Raw genomic sequence first — 20,825 nt, forward strand, 5'->3', positions numbered from 1 at the left:
CATTTAGACCAACACCCTGGGGCATGGGCTGACCAGTCTTGCCTACTTCAGCAAAGGCAAGCATGCCTGGGACAGTAATCCTGTGCAACAGGGCGGGCTGGGCTGGACAGCAGTGCTGCAGAAAAGACCTGGAGGTCCTGGTGGACAAGCTGAGCATGGATCAGCTGAAGTTTCTTTCTGGTTCTATGACATTTTATGCTGGAGGAAGATTTCAGTCTTAAAATGTGTTACAGAGACATTAGGAAAGGATGGAATAGTAATGCTTGAGATGTTCATAATCCATGCAAACTGAATGGTTCATGAATGTGTGGGTACTGAGGCAATGTGTGTGATCGTGAGAGGTTTGCCTGCCCTGAGGAGGAGGGCGAAGGTACACAGGTGGCAAGTGGATATGAAATAAGAAGGCTGCATACATTTTTCTTTAAATTTTTTCAAAAAAAAAAAAGCGAAGCTTACAGGAATGCTTTAGCCCAAGTCCTGCGTTGGTGATTTCTTTGAAGCAAAGCCAAGTCACACTAGGGGGAGAAGCACTTGTGAGGAGGTTTTTTTTTTTAAGTGTCCTATGAGCAAGATGAGGGAAAGAGCATCCTGTATGTAAATGCTGAAATCTGTCCTGCTAGATAAAAATGCAGAGGCTGCTTCCAGGCTGAGAGGAATATATTTTAAGAAGGAAGGAAGAAATCGCCTTTTTTTCTATTTTAGGATAGTATAAATGTAACTGCTGTGCAGTAGTGCTTAAGTTACTCTGGCTGGAAAGTAGGTTACTTGTGTTGTACCATGTCCTAGTACTTCTTCTAATGGAGCTCCTTGCAACCATTTTTGTTTTCCAGCTCCTTGTAAGTGTTCACTTATAGCACAGCGAGCGGAACTCTGTACGTTGATGAAAAACTACCAGCAAGCACTTCACGACGCGGACGTCCTCTGCCGAAACAAACCCCACTGGCCTGCGGTATGGTGCTTGCATGTCATAAAGACCCAAATGAAAACTGCTTGTTCTCAGGGCTTCTTTCTGTGGTGGGGACAGTGCTGCTCGGGATGTTGGAAGAACATGACAGTATGAACAGGGCTGGAAATGCCTACTGGGAATTAAGTTCTTCATAGGACAAGTCTGGAAGGTCCTTAGTGTGTCTCCAGCTGGTGAGACTTCAGTGGTGGGCAGCTGGTGATGTGGTTTGGTTTGTGCTGGTGCCCATTGATCCGTTAGGGCTAGCAATGCAGCTTGGCGGCAGAGTTGGGTCCTTAAGGCTCTGGCAGCCTGGGATGGCCCTGCAGGTCCCTCTGGAATGGCTTGTCCCACACAGTGGGTGGCTTTAACAGCCTGCTGGCCAATGTGTCTTTCTGAGGAGCACCTCAGACTGTATCAGGATTTTTTTTTTCCTGCTTTAATACTAAGACTTCATATCTGTGACTTCTGTCTGCGTCATGGTGATTCATAGAGGGGGTTGGGATTTTTTTTTCATAATGAAAGGAAGTGCTACAAGGAGCGCTGGTTTGTGGGCAGTCTGAAGCAAGCATCAGAAATGATATTATGAGAGAGAAATGGGAGAAGCACGTGGTACCCATTGTTACCGCCTGAGGCTAGACTAGGTGTCCGACAGCTTGCCTCACCTAGGATTACACCTCCAGTTGATCCCTCGCCCATCAGTAGCAAAACTACTGCAGCACAGGTTTGACTGGGTAAAGCTGATGGGTGCTGCCTGGAGAGAGGGTAGCATGGGGAGGTGGAGAAGGATTTTGGGCAGACCTTGGCTTCCCTGTGAAGACTGTGTGCATGAAACCCCTCAGTCACCTGCCTCAGCACAGAGAGCTGCAGCTTGCTCTTTGTTGCTGGTTGGGGAAGATGTTGGGGCTAGCAGAGAGGTGTTGTCTGAAGCATGTAGTTTCTGGCAAGTTAGATGCTTGTCTCTGAAGGCTATCTGACTAACCCGTTAAATGCTTTCTTATTTGAAGGCAGTTTGTAATCTTCCCCCTGCCTCTGATTTGCTTTTGTCTAGGATCGTTTCTCATCAAGTCAGGAATCAATCTTGGGTGGTGTTGGCTGGGTTTCTCTGCAGAGGGAAAAAGATGAATTATGCCTGTTCAGATGTTTTCTTGAAGCATGTTCTCAGTTTGCCTTGAATCCATGGAAATGTGATGCATGTCAGTTGTAGGCAGATAAAGATTTTGTTAATCACATCTCTGAAGAATGCTAATTGAAAATTAGATTTATCATTATGGCATAACAAGCAGCTTCGCAGACGCATTTCACTTGTTCTTGCCTGTGTGTGAGAACTACCACATAAACTCTGCTGATCCAGAATCAATGTTCTTCAGGAATTCTGGTCATCTGCTTTGTTTTGATCTTGTGGCATCTCCTCCAGTGGCAGAAACATGTGCTGTGTAGTTAAAATTAAAAATAGACTAAAATTAAACTCATTCTGAGAGAAGCTCCTGAGAGGCAGGTGTTTACCTACTAGTACCTTTTGGTTTATTGATAAGTGAAATGTAATGGCTTGCTGAGTTATTAGTGAAGCTCTTGGGTCCCCTGTAGGCATTAGAGCAACAGACAAGTTGTTTCTTTTCAGTTGCTATGAAAAGCAGGTCCTTGGATTCTCTGCCAGGAGGTGGGGAGAAGTTTCCAGTTGTACTTTTATGTGGCAGATAGAAGCAGATGCCCTCCTGTCTGCTGCACAAGGTCCTGCCTGTACCTTACCCTTCAATCCACTGCTTGTCAGGGCCATGTGAAAATAGGAAAGAGAAGGTGGCAGCAGTAGTCTTTGAAGCGTAGGGGCCTCTAGTCCCTCAGCCTAACTTCTGGTGTTGGATCTTTAGGTATTTTGTCCATTGACAGCCCAGCTCAGTCTTCCATTGCAGCTTGGTTAGGGAAATTGCTTTTGTGGCCCTACAGGACACGGCCAGACAGCCTTGCAGCCTCCCCAGTGCAGTGGAGTAGTCTTGATGACTGTCAGGCATGTTAGGACCTCTCTGAAAAGGTTTTACAGAGACTGTGCAAGCATCAAAATAGTAAGGTCATGGTCAGGCCTCACAGTACCTCTGTTCTTGACTGCATTCAGAAGAAAGTATTTCACCTTGAGAGATTGTGTGTTGAGGCTTCTTGTTAAGGTCACCAAATAACATAGGTTAGTTAATGTGTCCTACACAGTGCCTGTTACTTGCTTTTGGTACAAACCTCCTTCCTGACCGTAGAAAGGTAAAGATCTTGGCAGGCCTCAGCTTGAAGGGCTATATTGAAAGAGTGAGGGAACCCTCTGCTCAGGAAGATTGTGTGATACTGGATCTTAGAGTTTTCTATCCTTCGTACTAAATGCTATATCTGCTTATCTAACTGTTCTCTAGGACTAGTGAAATTGTACTTTCAGCACAGCCTAAAGATATTAGTGTGGATCAGAGGTGGGCTTGCAGAGCATGCTTCTGTCTAATAAGCAAGAGGCAGATGTTTAAATGCACACTTGATTTTCTTTTCAGTGTTAAGGAGGTAGTTTCCAGAGTCAGAATTGAACTGCAAATTGGTATCTGTGGGGAAATTCAGAGGTGAGGCATTCCTCTCGTGCTACTAGTAATAAGTCAAGTAGGATGTGTCCTCAGGCTGACTACCATACCTGTTGGCCATGCACGTGTTACTCTAGGACATGGGAGAGGTAGGGTGGGCTAAAAGGTTTCAGGTTAAACATTGGTAAGTTGCCCTAAATTCTTAATGTCGTTGGTCTTCTCTAGCCAAATAAAATAGGTGAAAAGTAATCTCTGTCCCAGTAAGATACCCAGGAGGAGAGTGGCCTGAACCTAAAATGTTTTGTTTGCTCAGCTGCTCCCTCCAGCCTGCCCTTGCCCCACTGCCTTTCCGTGCAGCTTCACTACTGTTAAGTTTGCCCTGGTATGTGAAACCATTCTCTGGGGTATCAAGCCCAGTGGCATATGTAGTAGTTTTGGTCCCTGGGGAGACAGATATCTCTCCTTGTTCTGCATCGGGTCCCCTGTGAGGAAAAGAGCAGTGTCTTTGGCAGGAGGTGATGCTGCAGTGGGTTCCTGGGGGATCTTCTTTCAGCCAAAGGGACTGACTGACTTCAGTTGCATGTGTCAAAGACGTTACCTAAAAAGCTTCTTACTCTTCACCTGCAGAATGGCATGAACTTCCAAGTTTGTTTGCTGGTGACTTCCTGCCACTTCAGAAATGATCTCTAGATTTGAATGTTTCCTTCTTGTGAACAGGGCCATTATGTGAAAGCAAAAGCTCTTTCTGGATTGGAAAGGACTGAGGAAGCATTGAAGGAGTTTCTCTACTGTGTTGCCTTAAATCCTGAATGGAGCTCAATGAAGAAAGAAGCCCAAAAGGTATATGATGTATTTGATACCCACTTCTGGGCTGTCTTGTTGCTCTAGCCAAGTAAAGTTTGTGTCATTTCAGGTGGTACTAAACAGCTAAAGGATAATTTGATTCAATAGACTCTCCAATAAAGCTTATTAGCTTTATTCTGTACAAGGCGCTGCTCGGGTTTGGCTGATGCCTCAACCAGAGAGATTGTGTATTTATGAATTTCACTGCAAATCTGTAGGTTTGGCTGCTGTTAGTTGTAAATAACACTTGCAGTATGTTGGCCAGATTTGAGTACGTGTGGAGGCTGCTAGTTTTAGTGCCTATTAGAAAATCCCTTTTAAGTGTGAAGTGGGGCAGAAGGTTGAGAAAGGGGGAGCTGTATGCTGCCCTATCCTGGAAGAATTCTGCAGTCTCTGTGTAGTTGTTTGTCCCTTTGGGAAGTTAGATGCACTTGGTGCTAACCAGCCATGGTGAAGTTCTCCATGACTGTCCATACAGGCAGCAGGTTATAAAAAGAAGCAGGGATTTGGCTAGGCACTTGCCTCGCTGGTGAGAGGGGGAATGGGCTCTTAGCTTTTAGCTGGGGGTGAAATCTGCTTGGATGCAGGGCATGAGGAGAGCTTAAACACATCTCTGTTAAATGGTTTTGGTAGGAGAGCATGGTCTGAAGACTTACGGAGGCAGGGGTCTGAGGGTCAGAGTGGAGACAGGTAGGGACAGGAGAAGGATGCAACAGACTGCCACTCTGGGTGTTCCTGGGGAGAAGAAGCCTTCAGGGAGGGAGGTAGACACCAGAAGAGCACCTTGGGATGTGTCTGTGATTGTTGGCGGGGGGTACAACTGCCATTCCGGTTTCCTGTGGGCACTGGGGAATGCAGGATGTCCTGGTTGTTGCAAGCTTCTTTGCTTTCAGAAGCTGTCAAGTTTGTATATCTGTATTTGTACAAACATAAATGCCTGTGTCGTAATTACTTTTTTCTTCTTTAATTGACTAGATAATGTGTGAGATGTTTTTCCCAGCCTTTGAAAATGTGCATGATAGTCTAACAGCACCTTTCTCTAGTCGAACATCCCATACAAGATTGAAACCTGCATTTCTGAGTAGCATAAACACACAGTCAGCTGTGGAAGATAGCTCTGTTGCTGGGTCCTCAAAGGTAAAGTAAAAAGTGTTCAACATAAATACCACAAATAACACAAGGAACTCTCTGATCTGTGTGACACTGTCTTTGTCCATGCTCATATAGGCATTTACTTTCATGGTGAGCCTGTTTTCTCCATTGCTGTTGGATCTCTTCTTGGGATGTACTTTCTCAGAAGAATAAGAGAATGAAACTCTTCAGAAAACAATGTGATACCTTCATACCTTCATGTGGGGATGGGTTATATTTGTGGGCATTGGTTTGGTTTTTTCCCCCACTCAGGATTTTAGTATGACAGGAACATAATTTCTAGAGACAGGAGCTGTAGGGAGAAAACTGGCCTTATTTCATGCAACTGGAGAGTGGACTTCTCTGATATGGACCTTTCTCCCTTGCTAAGTTCATTGTGGGCACATTGATCTATTGCTGATACATACAACTAATAGAAAAAACAAAGCAAAATTGTCTCATGCTGTGTATAACTGTTCTTAATTTTTTTAGGATACTGTGTTCAGGTTAACAAAAACCCCGTCCCAAGAATCTGATGTATTTAGAAGCACTGATTCTCCTGTTTCACATCATGTTCTGGATCTGTATTTTGAAGACAATAAGAAGTCTTTGGGAGCTATTCTCTCCAGTTTACCTGGGGTTGGCTTAAAAAGAAAGCTGTCCAGTGATATGAGGGATTTACAAAGCTTGGATGTCCCCAGTAAAATTCCTAGAAAAGGTTTGTGTTGTAGCTTAAAAGGGGATTTCTTTTGCATATACTGAAAAACGATAAACTTTTTTCTTCCTTTTTCATAGGTGTCAGTGAAACATTCCATACAGGGATTGAAATAATATTTTGTCTGATGTGTTTTTCTGCTGTAACAGCCTATTAATCTTATTCCAGAGCAGTTTCAATTAATTCAATGAACACTGTTTTTCTTTTCTCAAATGGGCCCTTTCCAATGTGTAATCCACTAACAGTTTAGTCTTTGTGTTGCCAGTGCCATTTCCATTTTCTAGGTCTGAGAGGTATAGCTGAACTTCATTGTCTTTCTATATGAAGGAAAGACGCAGTAAGCCTGGAAACTAATCTTTAACAGGCATCAGAAACAGTCACATGCAAATTTAAATGAAATTTTCCAAGCAAACAAAGAAGCCTTTTAAAGGGTAATAAGCCCCCCCCAGTTTTCTGTCACTTGATAGCTGTGCTTACAATTGGTATGCCTCTCAAGCTTCTAACAAAGACCTCCAAAGTGGGTTTAGTACTCGGTATAAAAATGCTGAAGGCAATATGTTGCACTGAGTCATGAAATAATAGGTTAAAAAGGATGTCAAAAATGCAGCTGTACTAGTGTACATTTTTTCCCTTGAAAACAAAAACCTACACTTCTTCCTCAAATCTGACTTCTGCCTTGAGATGTTAAAAGTCCTCAAGCGCTGCTGTCGGTCTGCCACTTCTGCAAATGATCAGTGTATGGCCGCTTTCTGATCACCTTGCTGTCAAGGGAAAAACCCTGTACTTCCCTGTGAACTGCAGACTCAGTAAATAGATTGTGAAATCTGACCTGCCTGTGTCTTCACAGTGAAGGACAGACATCGTGTTTTACCCATAACCATTAATTTCTGGTCTGTGCTAGATCCCAACACCATGTTACTATTTGCAGAATTAACACAGTTGGGTTCTTGCTATTACTAAATGCTAACATGAGATGTAGGTTAAAGATAACGGTGTTTTTCTTTGTAGGCCCACACAGTACCCGTGCCCTATCCCATCTGTGCTTGAGATGAACCAGATGCTGAGCGTGTTATCCTTTAACAAAACATCCTAGTGTTTTAACTTAGCATAAAAAGCTGAGCTTCTTTTTTTTAATGGTCAAGAATTTGGTTAATTAAAAGGATGTGGAGGCAGCATTCGTGGCTCTGTTGCAACTCATCACTGAGCAGCAAAGATGAGGATTGTAAAGAAGCTGCAGAATCTGCTTGTGTAAATGTCGTTAGAAGCTTGAGCTGATAGCTCCTGAGCTGAAATGCTGCTGCTGTGAAGTTTGAAGTCCATACCCTTTAAGCGTGTTAACGACAGGGATATACCACCCCCAAAAAACCAAGGGTGGGCAGAACTTTAAGTGAAATGTTTTGCCTCTGTGTTTGCAGAGTGCTGAGCTAGTGAAATCAGTATTAGCTAATGCAACTCCAGTAGTCCTTAAACTTTAAGCTGTCTGAAACTTGGGATTTGCACAGCAGCCTAGTCTAGAAGAATGTAAGTTTTTTTATACTTGTAAGAAAAATTACCCCTGCTGAGAAATCTATAATAAACACTGAAATAGTTTGTGTGCAAACAAATTAAATTCTGGACTTGATGTACTTTAAAACATCTGGCCTGGCTGATGTGGGGGGGTGGTGGTAGCAAAGCAATATTATTTTTTTTAAAGTCTAGTTTTTAAAACACCAGCCATTTTTTGAGAAGTAAATCATGGGTATTCAGTTCTAAGGTGCTTTCTCTGGCCATACACATCCTCTGCTCTCCAGAAGATTTCCTGCCAGAAAGTCTAAAACTTAGGTGGAAAATATGTTTGTTTGGAACAAAACTTCAAAGAAGAAAAGAGATAAATTGGGTTATTTATGGAAAAACAACTTAAACAGCATCTGAAATTGCAGTACTACAATATTTACTATAATCATCTTCTTAACTACTTAGATGCAGATGCTTTACCTGAAAACACCGCTGTCACTTCAAGTGAAATACCAACAACTCTGGTGGATGCGTCAGACTTTGAGTGTTCCCTCTGCATGAGGTACGACTGCATTGACCTAGGATTACAATCAGAAAGCCTTTTGAAAACGCCTTTCATGGTATCAGAAGGGAAACCTGCCAGAGAATGTCTAAATCGTTACTGTGTTCCTTTTTGCTGGACCTTGCATATGGTGAATCTTTACAGATGCGGCTTTCTCCATTATGCCTCCATTGCTTACCACTTAGAAGGTTTTCATTTTTAGGTCCTTAGATAAAACTGTCACCTGCTTTGTACAGAAGCAGGAAAGGAAGACATGGCTTGGTCTAGTCACCCCTTTCCACAGTTTGGGAGTCTGAATTGTTATTGTTGGCAGCTCAGCTTTTCTGTTCTGTGTTTGCATATTCAGGTTGTTCTATGAACCTGTTACCACCCCCTGTGGACACACCTTTTGCCTCAAATGCCTTGAGCGTTGCCTTGACCATAATCCACATTGCCCACTCTGCAAAGAAAAACTGTCCGAAGTAAGTATGTCATGCCCCAATTAACAAAGCTGCACAAAGTTGTGTTCTTCTGAAAGTAGAATTTATATTCTACGATTACAATACATAATTCTACAAAAAGAATGAAAGGGAAAGAAAACTCTGTGGGTATTTCCTCTGCTCTACTCACAGGCTGCATCAAAAGCAGCGTGGCCAGCAGGTCGAGGGGGGTGATTCTGCCCCTCTGCTCTGCTCCGGTGAGACCCCACCTGCAGTGCTGCATCCAGCTCTGGGGTCCTGAGCACAGGAGAGACATGGACCTGTTGGAGTGGGTCCAGAGAGGGGCCACAAAGATGAGAGGGATGGAACACCTTTCCTTTGAGGAGAGGCTGAGAGAGTTGGGGGTGTTGAGCATGGAGAAGAGAAGGCTCTAGGCAGACCTGATTGTGGCCTTTCAGTGCTTAAAGGGGGCTTTAAGAAAGATGGGAACAAACATTTTAGCAGGGCCTGTTGTGATAGGACAAGGGGTAATGGTTTTAAACTGAGTGTAGATTTAGACTAGATATAAGGAAGAAATTTTTAACGATGAGGGTGGGGAAATAAGTGGAACAAGTTGCCCAGAGAGGTGGTAGATGCCCCATCCCTGGAAGCATTCAAGGTCAGATTGGACAGGGCTCTAAGCAACCTGATGTAATTGAAGGTGTCCCTGCTCAATGCAGGGGGTTGGACAAGGTGACCTTTAAAGGTCCCTTCTACCCCAAACTATTCTACGAAACAGGAGCAGCACAGTAGTACCCACAGCAGCATCAAGATGTGGACAGACCTCATTTGCTCCATAATATATTTTGTCATTTCTTGGAAGACAAGGAGGGGTTTGCTGGTGCTTAAAGCAATAGAGGCTTCCAGTATCATGTCAGGCTTATGCTTGGGGAGTCCCAGCCATAGCCCTGTTCATACTGCATCTCCAGTTTGTGTATCTACCTGTGGTGAATGAGGAATGGTCACTCCCTGGTCAGTGCTTCTGTTCCAGCAGACATAATGTTTGTCATACTTGCAGTACTTCTTGGCAGTAATCTGGCAGCTCTAGGTGAAAAGAATATATGTCTTCTGCAAAAGTGAGGAGGGGTTGTCTTTTCTTGGTGGTGGTACAAATTCTGCCAAAAAAAGGGCAGGGGTTATAGTTAAGTAGGCACTGGAGTCAACCACATACCCTAAAGTGGAAGTCTTGATGCATGAAGGCTGGAAAGGAGGAGGAATCAGTACCATCCTGACCAATGTGCTGTTTGGCCTTAGGAAAGGGATGGGTTGGGAGGAAGAGATGTTACTTGTTTTGTTGTCAGACTGAAGAGTTGACTCTTCCTTGCAGTTTCTGGCAAGCAGAACTTACAAGAAGACCGTCCTTACAGAAGAACTGATAGTCCGTTACTTACCAGAAGAATTATCTGAAAGGAAGAAAGTGTATGAGGAAGAAATGAAGGAATTGTCAAAGTAAGCTATTTACTACTGACAGCTGTTACAAAAATGTATTTTCCAATCTAAATTACTGAAAAATCTTCATTTGCTTATGAAAATGCACAAACTGAATGAATTTGTAAAGGAACCTGCCAGATGTTTTGTATTTTTGACACCTTTACAGATAAACAAGTAAAAATGTGCTTGGATGTTAGAGAGGCACGATGATACTCTAAAAATGAAGATCATTCTTTTTTCTCTGAAACAATATAATAGATTTAAAATGTATAATGTATGGGTTTTTTTCTGGGAATAGAATTAAAGTTGTAAATGGGTTATACTTCAGGTTGGGAAAAGTTCAAGGATCTGGTTTTGTCAATGACTTGTGGATCTTGTGCTACAACTCAGCTGAAAAAAACCCAAACCCACCCAACATGCAATGAAGCCTGAAAAAATTAAGTGGACTAGTGGACTTCCTCAAAATTAAAGGGGTTTACTGAGCTTGGAAATTCTGTACCATCATGCTCTGAACATGGAAGTGGGTTAGAGGCATTGTTTCCTTAGTGTTTTGACAGAGAGTCCTGAAATATGTTTGTCTTGTAAAAATGACAAACCTCAACCACATACAGGTTTACGAAGAGCAAGTCTAAGGAAACCACTGGAATCAATGTCACATTAAGGGTTTATGCTGAATGTAGCACTTACCAGAAAAAAGCCTGATTTTTTTTTCCTCAATTATCTTACAGTTTGAATAAAGATGTTCCCATCTTCGTATGTACCATGGCCTTCCCTACCATCCCTTGCCCACTCCATGTCTTTGAGCCTCGTTATCGTCTAATGATAAGAAGATGCATGGAAACTGGTACCAAGCAGTTTGGCATGTGCTTAGCTGACGAATTAAAAGGGTAAGGAGTTGAGCTGAGAATGTCCTGTTGTTGCAGAAGCTGTTGTGATGCTAATGGAGTACTACAGCACAGTATACTTGTCTCTCCAAACTACTGCAGTTCCTTCCAGTCCTGCATGTACCAATACTGAAGTTGCTGGCTTTTTAGTTTTGGTGCAAAGACGTAATTTTTATTGCTCCTCTGTTGAATGCATAGCAAGAATACAACTTATCCTGCTACTACAGACTCCTAAAATAGCACCTAATTGTCTGTGTGGTTGGAAAGCTTTCTAGCCTGTTTGTTCTGGTGAAAGTTTTCTGTCTGGGTAAGTTTGTTCCTCTGTCTACTCTATTTTAAAAGCCAAAAATAATATTAAAAAATAAAAATATCCAAACCTTCCATAGCTTTCCTGCATAGGTGGTATCATTTGAATGAGACAAAGTATACCCTTGGCTGAGAAGTCTGTTTTGCTGCTGAATGTTGAATTTTGATGTTTGTCTTTACCACCGTGTTGCAATGTCTAATCTGCAGTGAGTGGGTTATGTTGTTGTTCTATATGATCTTGCCTTTAATTCATTTTTGTGAATTCTGATACTGGTGTGTTTCCAGCTCCCTATGTGGAAACTGACTAGATGACTGGTAAAGGTCCCTTCCAACCCAGACTATTCTATGAAAACCTTCAGGTTTTTAAGTCCTTTATAGATAATAGGTTTTTGGGTGAAGAGGATAAGAAGATGCTCATAGGGAAAAATACAAGGTGGTCCCTTGAGAGGTCTGCCTTATGAGATGTGATAGGTAGTTGCTGTCTTCAGAAGGTATGTTGGCATAATGCAGATTGTAGAATGGGAATTTTTAAGAACACATTAGACAGGCATCCTCAGGAAGCAGCATTTTTGTAGGTGATCATCACTGGAGCTGAGAGGAGGGCAGTCATACTGGGGCCTGGCATCCTTTCCATGTCCAGTTCAGTTGCGGGTTTTTTTGTGGGTTTTATTTGTTTGGATTTTTTTTTCCCTCCCAAACTGGATGGTAAGGTGGCAGTAAGAATACAGAAGATGTTGCAGCTTCCAGTTGGCTCTGCCTGGGCTTCATGCCATTTGGCATGCTGTCAGTGCTGCATGCAGTGAAGTTCAGGCTTCAACAGCAGCTGATGCTCCATGGTCCCTTTCAGGCTTGTTACCAATTTTCTGGAAGCAAATACTTGTAAGAGTGAGGACAAAATGACCCTAGGACATCACTGATAACTCCCTTTGCATCTGTGAAGGCTTGTGGAAGAGCCAAACTTAATTGGAGTCAGGCCTAATACAGAGGGCCAAGGGGTTATAATCCCAGAACTACAAGAACTGGTTTATTAGATAGTGTTGTAAAGGTTGTTCTTTTAAAATGCAACCAGTGTGGTCAAATTTTGATGTCATGTCTGTTTTGAGTTACTAAAATAATTAAACTTTTTAACCATGGTAACTTTTAACAGTGAAGCACAGGAAGCCTTCATCTGTAGACACCTGGCAGGCTGTTGTAGCTTCTTACATTAAGTGAAGAAGTTCTCCTGTTTATTCAAAATTGCGAAATCAACTGGGAATACAAAAAGTGGGGAAACTTGTTTTGCTTCCTCTATTAAGACATGGATACATACCTCCCTTGAAAAACAGTGACAAGACGTGTTCAATTTATTACCTTCCTCTGTTTTATTTCTCCATTTTAAGTTAAAATTGGGAGAAGAATATAAACTTTTAGTGTGTGTCTGTACATTTCAGACCAGTCTCCAGGTGCTTTCTTGTCTCTCTTTGACTAAAGTCACTTTCTATCCAAAAGTAACTTCTCAAAGAATGACAAAAAAAGAAAAATCATTGTTTACTTCTAGATCTAAATTCAGTATGAATGCCACTAAAATCATTAGTTTAAAACAGTTAAGTAGCTGTTTAAATATTTGCTTTTCGTAATCCCACTGGTAGAGCACCAGGGCTTAGCTGTGTGCAGCTATACTCCTCTTGCTCTTCCTCACTTTGTTCTGTGCAATGGCTGGGAGAGAAGGGTTGTTCAGTGGTGAGTGTTTCCCCCTGCCCCACCACGATTTCTGGTAGAGTAGAAATAGGAGTAATTTCCCCACAGTGGTACTGTTTCTTCATCACTCCAATATAAGAAATGGCAAGCCCTGGTAAAACAAGCATTTCCCTGATGAAGCATTTATCAGATTCTGCAGGGACTTGGTATCTGGACATGAGACCAGGTACAGTACGTTCTCCTGCTTAGCAGTAGGCTGAGATGCAGAAATGCAAATGCTGGCAGGTTAACATATCGTGAAGTCATTGCACAGCCAGCCTCTCCAGTGAACTCACTACAGCACAAATGTAGAGTAGGTGAGCTTGATAATTTAAAGTAGAAAAATAAAAATTGTTGCATGCTTGTTTCCAGAGCATGATTAAAACCTGTGCCTACTTTAAATATAACAAATGTGCTTTTGTAAAGAGGGTATTTGGATTTGTTTTGGTGTTGTTTTTTGCTTTTTTTCTAACTTGAAACAAGTGCAAGAAAAATCTTGCTATATATTGAAGCTTTTTTTTTTCTAAAGCCTGTAATCCTCTGTTAACACCTCAGAGTAGGGGGATAGCCCTCCCAGCCCTGCATTTGTTCCTCAGTTTCTGGACTTCGTTATGGTATCTTTACCCATCTTGTTTTCTTTGCAAACCAGGTGAATTTTGCCACCAGCAGCTGGCAAATCCCAGCATGGAACGTGCTGCATTTAGTTTCCTGTCCCTTCCCAACCTTCCCACCCCACAAATACACTCTGAAGATGCTGTTGCCCTGGACCTCTGAGGGAAGGCAGAAAGGGTGGGGGTTGTGTGACTTATGTGAATAAGCAGAAATGTATTATCACCAAAATAGGATCCTCTTTCAAATTAGAAGTGGTGAATTAGGCCCAGTATTTGACCTGATGTGTATAAACACTTGCTGATGACTTCCACTTTTATGCCCTTCTGTCATTTCAGATTTGCAGATCATGGCTGTATATTAGAGATCAGGGACGTAAAGTTTTTTCCTGATGGGCGCTCAGTTGTTGATACAGTTGGTGTCCGTCGTTTTAGGGTCTTAAGCCATGGCCAGCGAGATGGATATAACACAGCAAACATCGAGTATCTTGAAGATAAAAAGGTGATCTATGGCGCAAAGTTATTCATACCCATGTATTGCTGGATTCACTTAAACAGCCTTTCCTTGTTGCATTTCAAGCTAGCTGTGCATTATTTTAAAACCAATATCATTATAAATACTAAAGCTCTATTTTGAAAATCATGGAACAAACTTTGTCTCTTCCTTCCCTTTCTTCCTTTCTGCCCTTATAATTATCTCTGCTTGAAGTGTTACACTCCCTTCATGGATCTCAAAGTAGCTTCTGAGACTCAGATGCTAAGTGCTGAGGTCTGTCATGATGTGTAGATGAGGTCAGAGTAATGTTTTAAAACTGGTACGGACTTGACACCCTTCTAAGAGCATGTGCCCCTATTGTTGGAGAATTGACTATTCTCTTCTGGCACTGAACAGAGAGTTGGCAGACTTCATGTGACCTCCAGGCTCTCATTTACAGAACAGGTCCTCAAACAGTGTGGGACTCCACTCAAAGTGAGATTTTAGTGACGTGTAGTTAACTGTGCCTTACAAGCATCCATCAGAGCTGGCTGAGAGCAGAGAAATGCAGAGGGGAGCAGGTTTTAAAAACAACACCTCTTAAAACCTGCATCAACTGCTTGTGGTGGGCGTTGGCCAAAGGGTGAATTTTTGGCCATGCTTAATGGTGACTTTCTGGATCATCTTCCAGAGCATGTCCATAAAATCTGGATCCCTCTTAACACTGAGTTTAGTAGTAATCTCATGCCAGTTGAAGTCCAGTCTGGTCCTATAGCTCTTCAGCGTGCTCTCATAGTTGAAGTGCAAGTCTGTAAAGTCTTAGTAGGGCTTTTCTAACCTGTGCAGGATGATGCAGTTGTTCGCCAGGGCAGGAAAGGCAGATCGCATGGAGATGCCTCCCCCTGTCAAAGGTTGGAGTAGGTAGTCTGCTTGGAGTGAGGGCTCTGCCATCTTTAAGTCCCCAGTGATGGGTGGTGGAACACAGGTAACGAAGCATTGTTTGTAGATGGTGCCAGACACCCACCTCTTCATAACTAGAGTGAGATTTTCCTTGTCTCACTTGAGAGGCTAACATCTGTGTTCAGCACCCTATGTCCATGTTATATCTGATGGTGAGAACAGTCTAAAGCTGCCCATTTTATCTGCTCTGGTCTAGATACGTACCTTAAAATGAGATTAATTGCCCTCTAGAGCTGTTTCTTCTAAACTGTGAAGGGCATCCAGAGCGTCTAGTCAGGTGTGCACCTGAGTAGCCCAATGAATCACATCATTGGTGTGTACAGTTTACGGGGGGGGGGAAGACCCCAACAACCCCAAACGAAAAAAAACCCAAACCAAATCGCCAATTTGGAGTGGGTTTTGCTTCTGCTTTTTTGTTTTCCCTAATAGCCAATAGTTAGGTCTGTTCAACTATAACACGTTTTGCCTCAGCAAGGGTATGTATGTTTTGGTTTTTTTTTTTGTTTTTTTTTAATGGCCATTCCTGGTATTGGGAAAGCATCCACTTCCCCTGCTTCCTGCCTGCTCAGGTGTCTGCCCTCCTCCTCCTCCTTGGCTGTCCTGACATGGCCTTAATGCTTCTATAAAATACTGCTGGTCTCTTAAGTGCTGTAGACCCCCTGTCTCTGTGCTCGTTGGCAGTAGTGTTTCTTTTGTTTTGCCAGGTGATTTACCAATGTTCAGAGGTCCTTCTGTGACAGGAACTTGAGATTGTGGGTTTGAGATGATTAATACGATTTCCTAGGATTAGAGAGCAGATACTTCTGTTGTGCCAGCATTTTGGAATGGATATTAACGAGGCAGTAACTGCTCCAAGAAATGTCACTTCAGAACACCCTAGGGGAGGGTAAAAAGATTTCAGCATCACAGGTTTGAAATCTGAGACTTACTTAGATAAGGACATTTGAACAGCCGTAGTCACTACATTATTTTGCTTCGTTTGCTTCTGGGGAAGCGTATGGACTCCACGGTATCAAACCTGTTTTGTTCCATCTCTCTTCTTTTAACGATAAGGTTGAAGGACCGGAATATGAAGAACTTGTCCGTCTTCACGATTCAGTTTATGATCAAGCTGTTGCCTGGTTTACTTCTCTTAAAGACAATATGAAAGTACAAATTCTGAATCATTTTGGGTCCATGCCAGGAAAAGAACCAGAGCCACAGGTAATAACACTTTCCTACTTATGCAGCCTTATTCCATACAGATTTTTTACGCAAGACTACTTCCTGACAGGTTTTTGCTCTGCTTTTGTACACTCTAAACTCTTATTTACCCAATTTTGATCTATTAGTATGAAGCACAGAAAACAGTTAGTCAGTGGAAAGCAGTGTATCAATGAAGTTGATATTTGAAAAGATCAGTCCTAATAATGTATATAGACAAGGAGAGCACCTGAAATTAAGTGTTTAGTTGTTGTTTGAACTGTTTTGTGACAACTTTCTTATCAAATAGAAGGTGGGAAGAAAGGTGGTGCACTTCAAGGGGCAGTGCCAGTTGAACACATGATTGCATGTCTTTCCATCTCTTTGCAGAGCAATCCCAGTGGTCCTGCCTGGTACTGGTGGCTCTTGGCAGTGTTGCCTCTGGAAAACAGAGCTCAGCTGGCTATATTGGCTATGACCTCCCTTAAAGATCGTCTTATCGCCATCAGACGCGTATTGATATTTGTGACTCGCAAAAGACCCAGATAACATGGACTTCAGTTGTGAGTGGGCACCAAAAACATCTCAAGACAGGCTGTTCTGGGGGAGGGCAAAGGGGGAGGGTTGTTTTTTGGGTTTTTTTAAAGATTCCTTCAAAAAGCAACAGCCCTTTCTGACTGCGTCTAGCATCCGTTGATTGCATTGGTTTGTTATCCTGGGTATTCACCAAACCTTGCACTCTCTCCTGTTGTCCTGATGAAATCTGAGCCTCTACAAAGCTGCGCTACAGTTAGAGCGCAGCTGATAGATGTGGATAATTGCTTCAAAGTACTATGGTAGAGTTGATGTTTCTAGCCTGCAAGAGAGTTAAGTACTAGAGTAGCACCATTGGCCTGCATGTGATTTGGATTTCCACTTGGTAGGAAAAGGAAACTGGACAGTGGATTGAAGAGGTGTTTCCTAGACTTTCTTGAAGGTAGTGAACAGAAGAGGAGTTACGCTGCCTGGCAGAAGTATGCATGAAGACTATAATCAACAGTATGCTCCGTTAGTGAATCGGTAGGCAGTCTGTCACACACCCACATCTCTCTCTTCAGGGAATAGCAGTCTGTGAGGAAAAAAAAAATTAAGCTGTTTGTGGTCAAGGCATCTGAGGATGTTTATCTGAAAGAATAATAGCTACTGAATAAGTACACTATTTAGTAGCCTTAGGTAATCCCTTGTGTTGTGATTTGTGTGTTGTAGCAGATTGAGTATGTATAAAATGTTTGGAAAGGTGTACTTTGGTTTATTTGAAAAGAAAAATCAAAGTAATTCTGGCTGGTCCTATTGCTAAATTCAAATCAGACAGTCTCCCTCAAGTATGGTAAATGCTGCTGTGAAATAACAATTTCGCCCCAAGTACGAGGGAGGCATGCTGCAGTTTACTCTGAATGCCTGCTCTGCAAGTGAGACTGGCAAGGATGAAACATGGGGAGGTTTGTCACCCTCCTGCCTGCAGTGTCATGCCAACCTCCCGTTACATTGGGGTGATCTCTTCTGAACGTGTTTCAAACCGAAAGTATTGTAGTTTAGTACCAGTTGCTGTATGTGATGGAAATCAGTCCACAATAACACCATGAAAGGAGGCACAAACCGAACCTATAAAGGCAAGTCTCAATGCAAGCTTAAGTCAGGTGTTAACCTTCATTTGTCTCTTTTATGTTTTTATATATTGTTTTGTTAATATCTAACTTTGATAGCTATTAAATCGATCACTTGTCTGTCAGATGATCAACATTTGTTCAACTGCCAATGAAATAACTAAGTGTTACCAATTCAATTGGCGTAGCTTCCTATAAGTAGAACTGATACTACCAACAGGGGGGAAAAATGTTGACTTGAATCTCCATGTGCTGCAAGCACAGCAAGACCAATGTAAAGACTTGTTCATGTGCAGAAGTCTGGTAAGAAGAAATTGCTTTTTACCTAAATGGTCAAAGTGCCTGGTTTCTTTCTTAGGTTTTTTTTTTTGTCCTTATTTGTCAATGAAGATGTATTTAAACTTTTTTTTCCACTTTGCACATGAATTCTGGAAGAAGACTGCATTAAAATGCAGTGATTGCGATATATTACCTGCTCTCTTTGGGTATTGTAGTTATAACCTGTGTGGTCTGGGAAACAAAAATAGTTTTTTTTCCTTTCAGCAAATGGCTACCACAAATGGTTTCTGTAACATACCCTGAATGTACTGTAACTGCCTCTACCTTGAACACGCCTTTTCTATTTAAATAGTTTGTAACTATATTCTCTGAATTGTGAAGTGCATAACTTACAACCAATGATGTCATAACCTCTACAGTAGCCTTCTGCAAATTCTGCTGCCATCACCAAAATACTCAAAATTCAAGTTGAATGCATTTCCTCCAGGATTTGAAGACAAGGAAGTCACTGAAATATAAAGGAGTTGTTTTGTTTTATGTATGAGGGAGGAAATGTCAGAAGTCAGTAGGTCTTCAGCCCACCATCAGCTGAGCTACTGAAGGGTGGTTTCACAAAGTAATTCTCTGACCAGAAGATGGACTGTATTTGATCTCGCAATCCTTTCTGTTCAGGTTCCTGTTCTTCCCATCCCTTTCCATGCTGTGTATTTCTTCTAGACCCACTTAATCTTGCTCCTTCATGTGTTTGGCCTAGTTTTGAGTATTGCTAGTTTAGCTGCGAGGGGACCCTGATGGTATTTGTATATTGCTGGTCCCTGATCTTAAGTGTGCTTAATTTACATATAGGAGTGTGTTTAAGAAAAAAAAAAAATAAAATCAAGGTGCTAGTTAGTGTCTTCTTGGCTTTGCCTCAGTAACTAATGTGAATATTCTTCTTTGCAAAAGTGATTTTTCAAGATATCTACTTTTGAGGTACTTCTGAGAGGAAACCCTATGGAACAAGAGAGATTGTTTACTGCTGTTCTGTAATGTGCAAAGACACGTTTTACATCAAAAGCGACATTACTATGTTTATGAAGGTCTGCATAATTAATGGAATGATAGTTACCGAAGAGAATACTGAACTGTAGAGGGATTTTTTTTAGTCAAGGTTTAAAGTGGTTTGTGAATATTTCAGTGACTGATGTTTTGGATAAATGATAACAACATAGGATTTGTCTGTGTATGGATGCAAATAATCATATTAGCAGCCCAAAGCTGACATTTCTTCCAAAACATTGAATGCTGATTGAATAGCGAAGCTTTAATAAATAGAAATACAAAAGATCACCACTGCCCTGTGGTACTTGCTTTCTAAGGGAAAGTACCAGTTTCATTGTTACCAAATTATCTCTGCCATATAATCTCTACAGCATCCAGTAGTACCTCATGGGAAAAGCTAGCTATGTCATTTCTCTCTGCGAGGATATGTCCACGTTACAGCCGATCTACACTTAAGCGTAACTTGTCGCCAAGGTACATGTGGAAGCATTGGAGCTGAGCTCCTGGAAGAGATAGATAGGATTTGTTGCCTTTCTAGCTCATTACACTTTTCTTGCTTGCTTTCCAAGCAAGGATGCTGGGATATATGATGAGTCTTTTCACTGTGGTGAATGTGGCCCTTCTTTATACACCGTAAAGAGGCCAAAAAAAAAAAAAAATCCCTCTACCTCTACACCTGTTGTTCACCTGTAAAGCTTCAAGCTACAAAATTATATATATATTTTAACCTTTTTTTGTCTTTCAGAAGCATACTAATTGTTTGCCACTGAGGCCTTTTATCTACTGTATTTTAATATGTTCATTTGATAGTCATCAAGATCTCTTTGTACTTCTAAGCTGTAGATCTTGTCATGTTTCTTACTGCTCCTTTTTCCTTGTTCTCCAGTCCACTTTTAAATTGATAAATAGAAAGCTGTACACTCTCTATTCCTATTACATTTTACACTAGTGGAACTGGTATTTTGGTAGCGCCTTAATTTTGCAGTTGTGAAACGATTGTATCAACTCTTATCTGGGGCTTCTGACCAGATTTAAACGAGTATGTTTAATGTAGATAAACTTGAAACCATTTTTTACTGTTTTAAAGCTAGTTATGAAATGGAGTGTGTACATATGTATAAATATAAATTATTAATCTGCACCTTTTTGTATCTAGTAAATACAGGAGAAGTTCATGTTCTAACCACATTTGGCACTTCTTGTTGCATAAGCAAAGCCAAAACTTTTTTTTTAAAATCGCAATGTTCATTTCATGTATATTTGCAATATTCATGGGAAATGTATTTAATTTATGTGATATTTGGAATAAAACAGATTGAATTTACAAGAGCGTGAGTTTATGTGGAAAGCTTTATCGCTCTGTGAGGGCTGAAAGCTGTGGTAAATATGGTCTGACCAGGAAGAAGCTGCTGATGTGCTGTGGTTGGAAGGGGGATCATAGTTTGGTTTTCCTGACAGGACCCCAAGGGATTAGAATTGGCCTGACGAGGTTTTAAGAAGCAAATGGCATTCCAGAAGCGGCAGTTAGCTGTTGGGGTTCACAGGTTGCATGGCAAAGGCTTTAGCAGCGGTGTGACAGAGGCAGGGGAGGGGAGGCTGTAGAGGGTA

The 20,825-nt window shown here is 41.8% G+C and overlaps 1 protein-coding gene across 1 annotated transcript in view; it reads left to right on the forward strand.

Moving 5' to 3' along the window:
* LONRF2 (LON peptidase N-terminal domain and ring finger 2) overlaps window positions 1-20,541 on the forward strand; it is a 36,957-nt gene extending 16,416 nt beyond the window's left edge. Inside the window, 12 exon segments of the mRNA XM_040584736.1 lie at window positions 831-949; window positions 4,207-4,329; window positions 5,308-5,469; window positions 5,956-6,181; window positions 8,138-8,234; window positions 8,581-8,695; window positions 10,020-10,141; window positions 10,852-11,010; window positions 13,977-14,139; window positions 16,126-16,275; window positions 16,645-16,817; window positions 17,178-20,541. Of these exon segments, the coding sequence (XP_040440670.1) occupies window positions 831-949; window positions 4,207-4,329; window positions 5,308-5,469; window positions 5,956-6,181; window positions 8,138-8,234; window positions 8,581-8,695; window positions 10,020-10,141; window positions 10,852-11,010; window positions 13,977-14,139; window positions 16,126-16,275; window positions 16,645-16,803 (1,595 nt within the window). The 3' untranslated portion in view covers window positions 16,804-16,817; window positions 17,178-20,541.
* Window positions 20,542-20,825: the final 284 nt, after the last annotated feature.

Source organism: Falco naumanni, chromosome 2, assembly GCF_017639655.2.
Source record: "Falco naumanni isolate bFalNau1 chromosome 2, bFalNau1.pat, whole genome shotgun sequence".
Taxonomy (NCBI): domain Eukaryota; kingdom Metazoa; phylum Chordata; class Aves; order Falconiformes; family Falconidae; genus Falco; species Falco naumanni.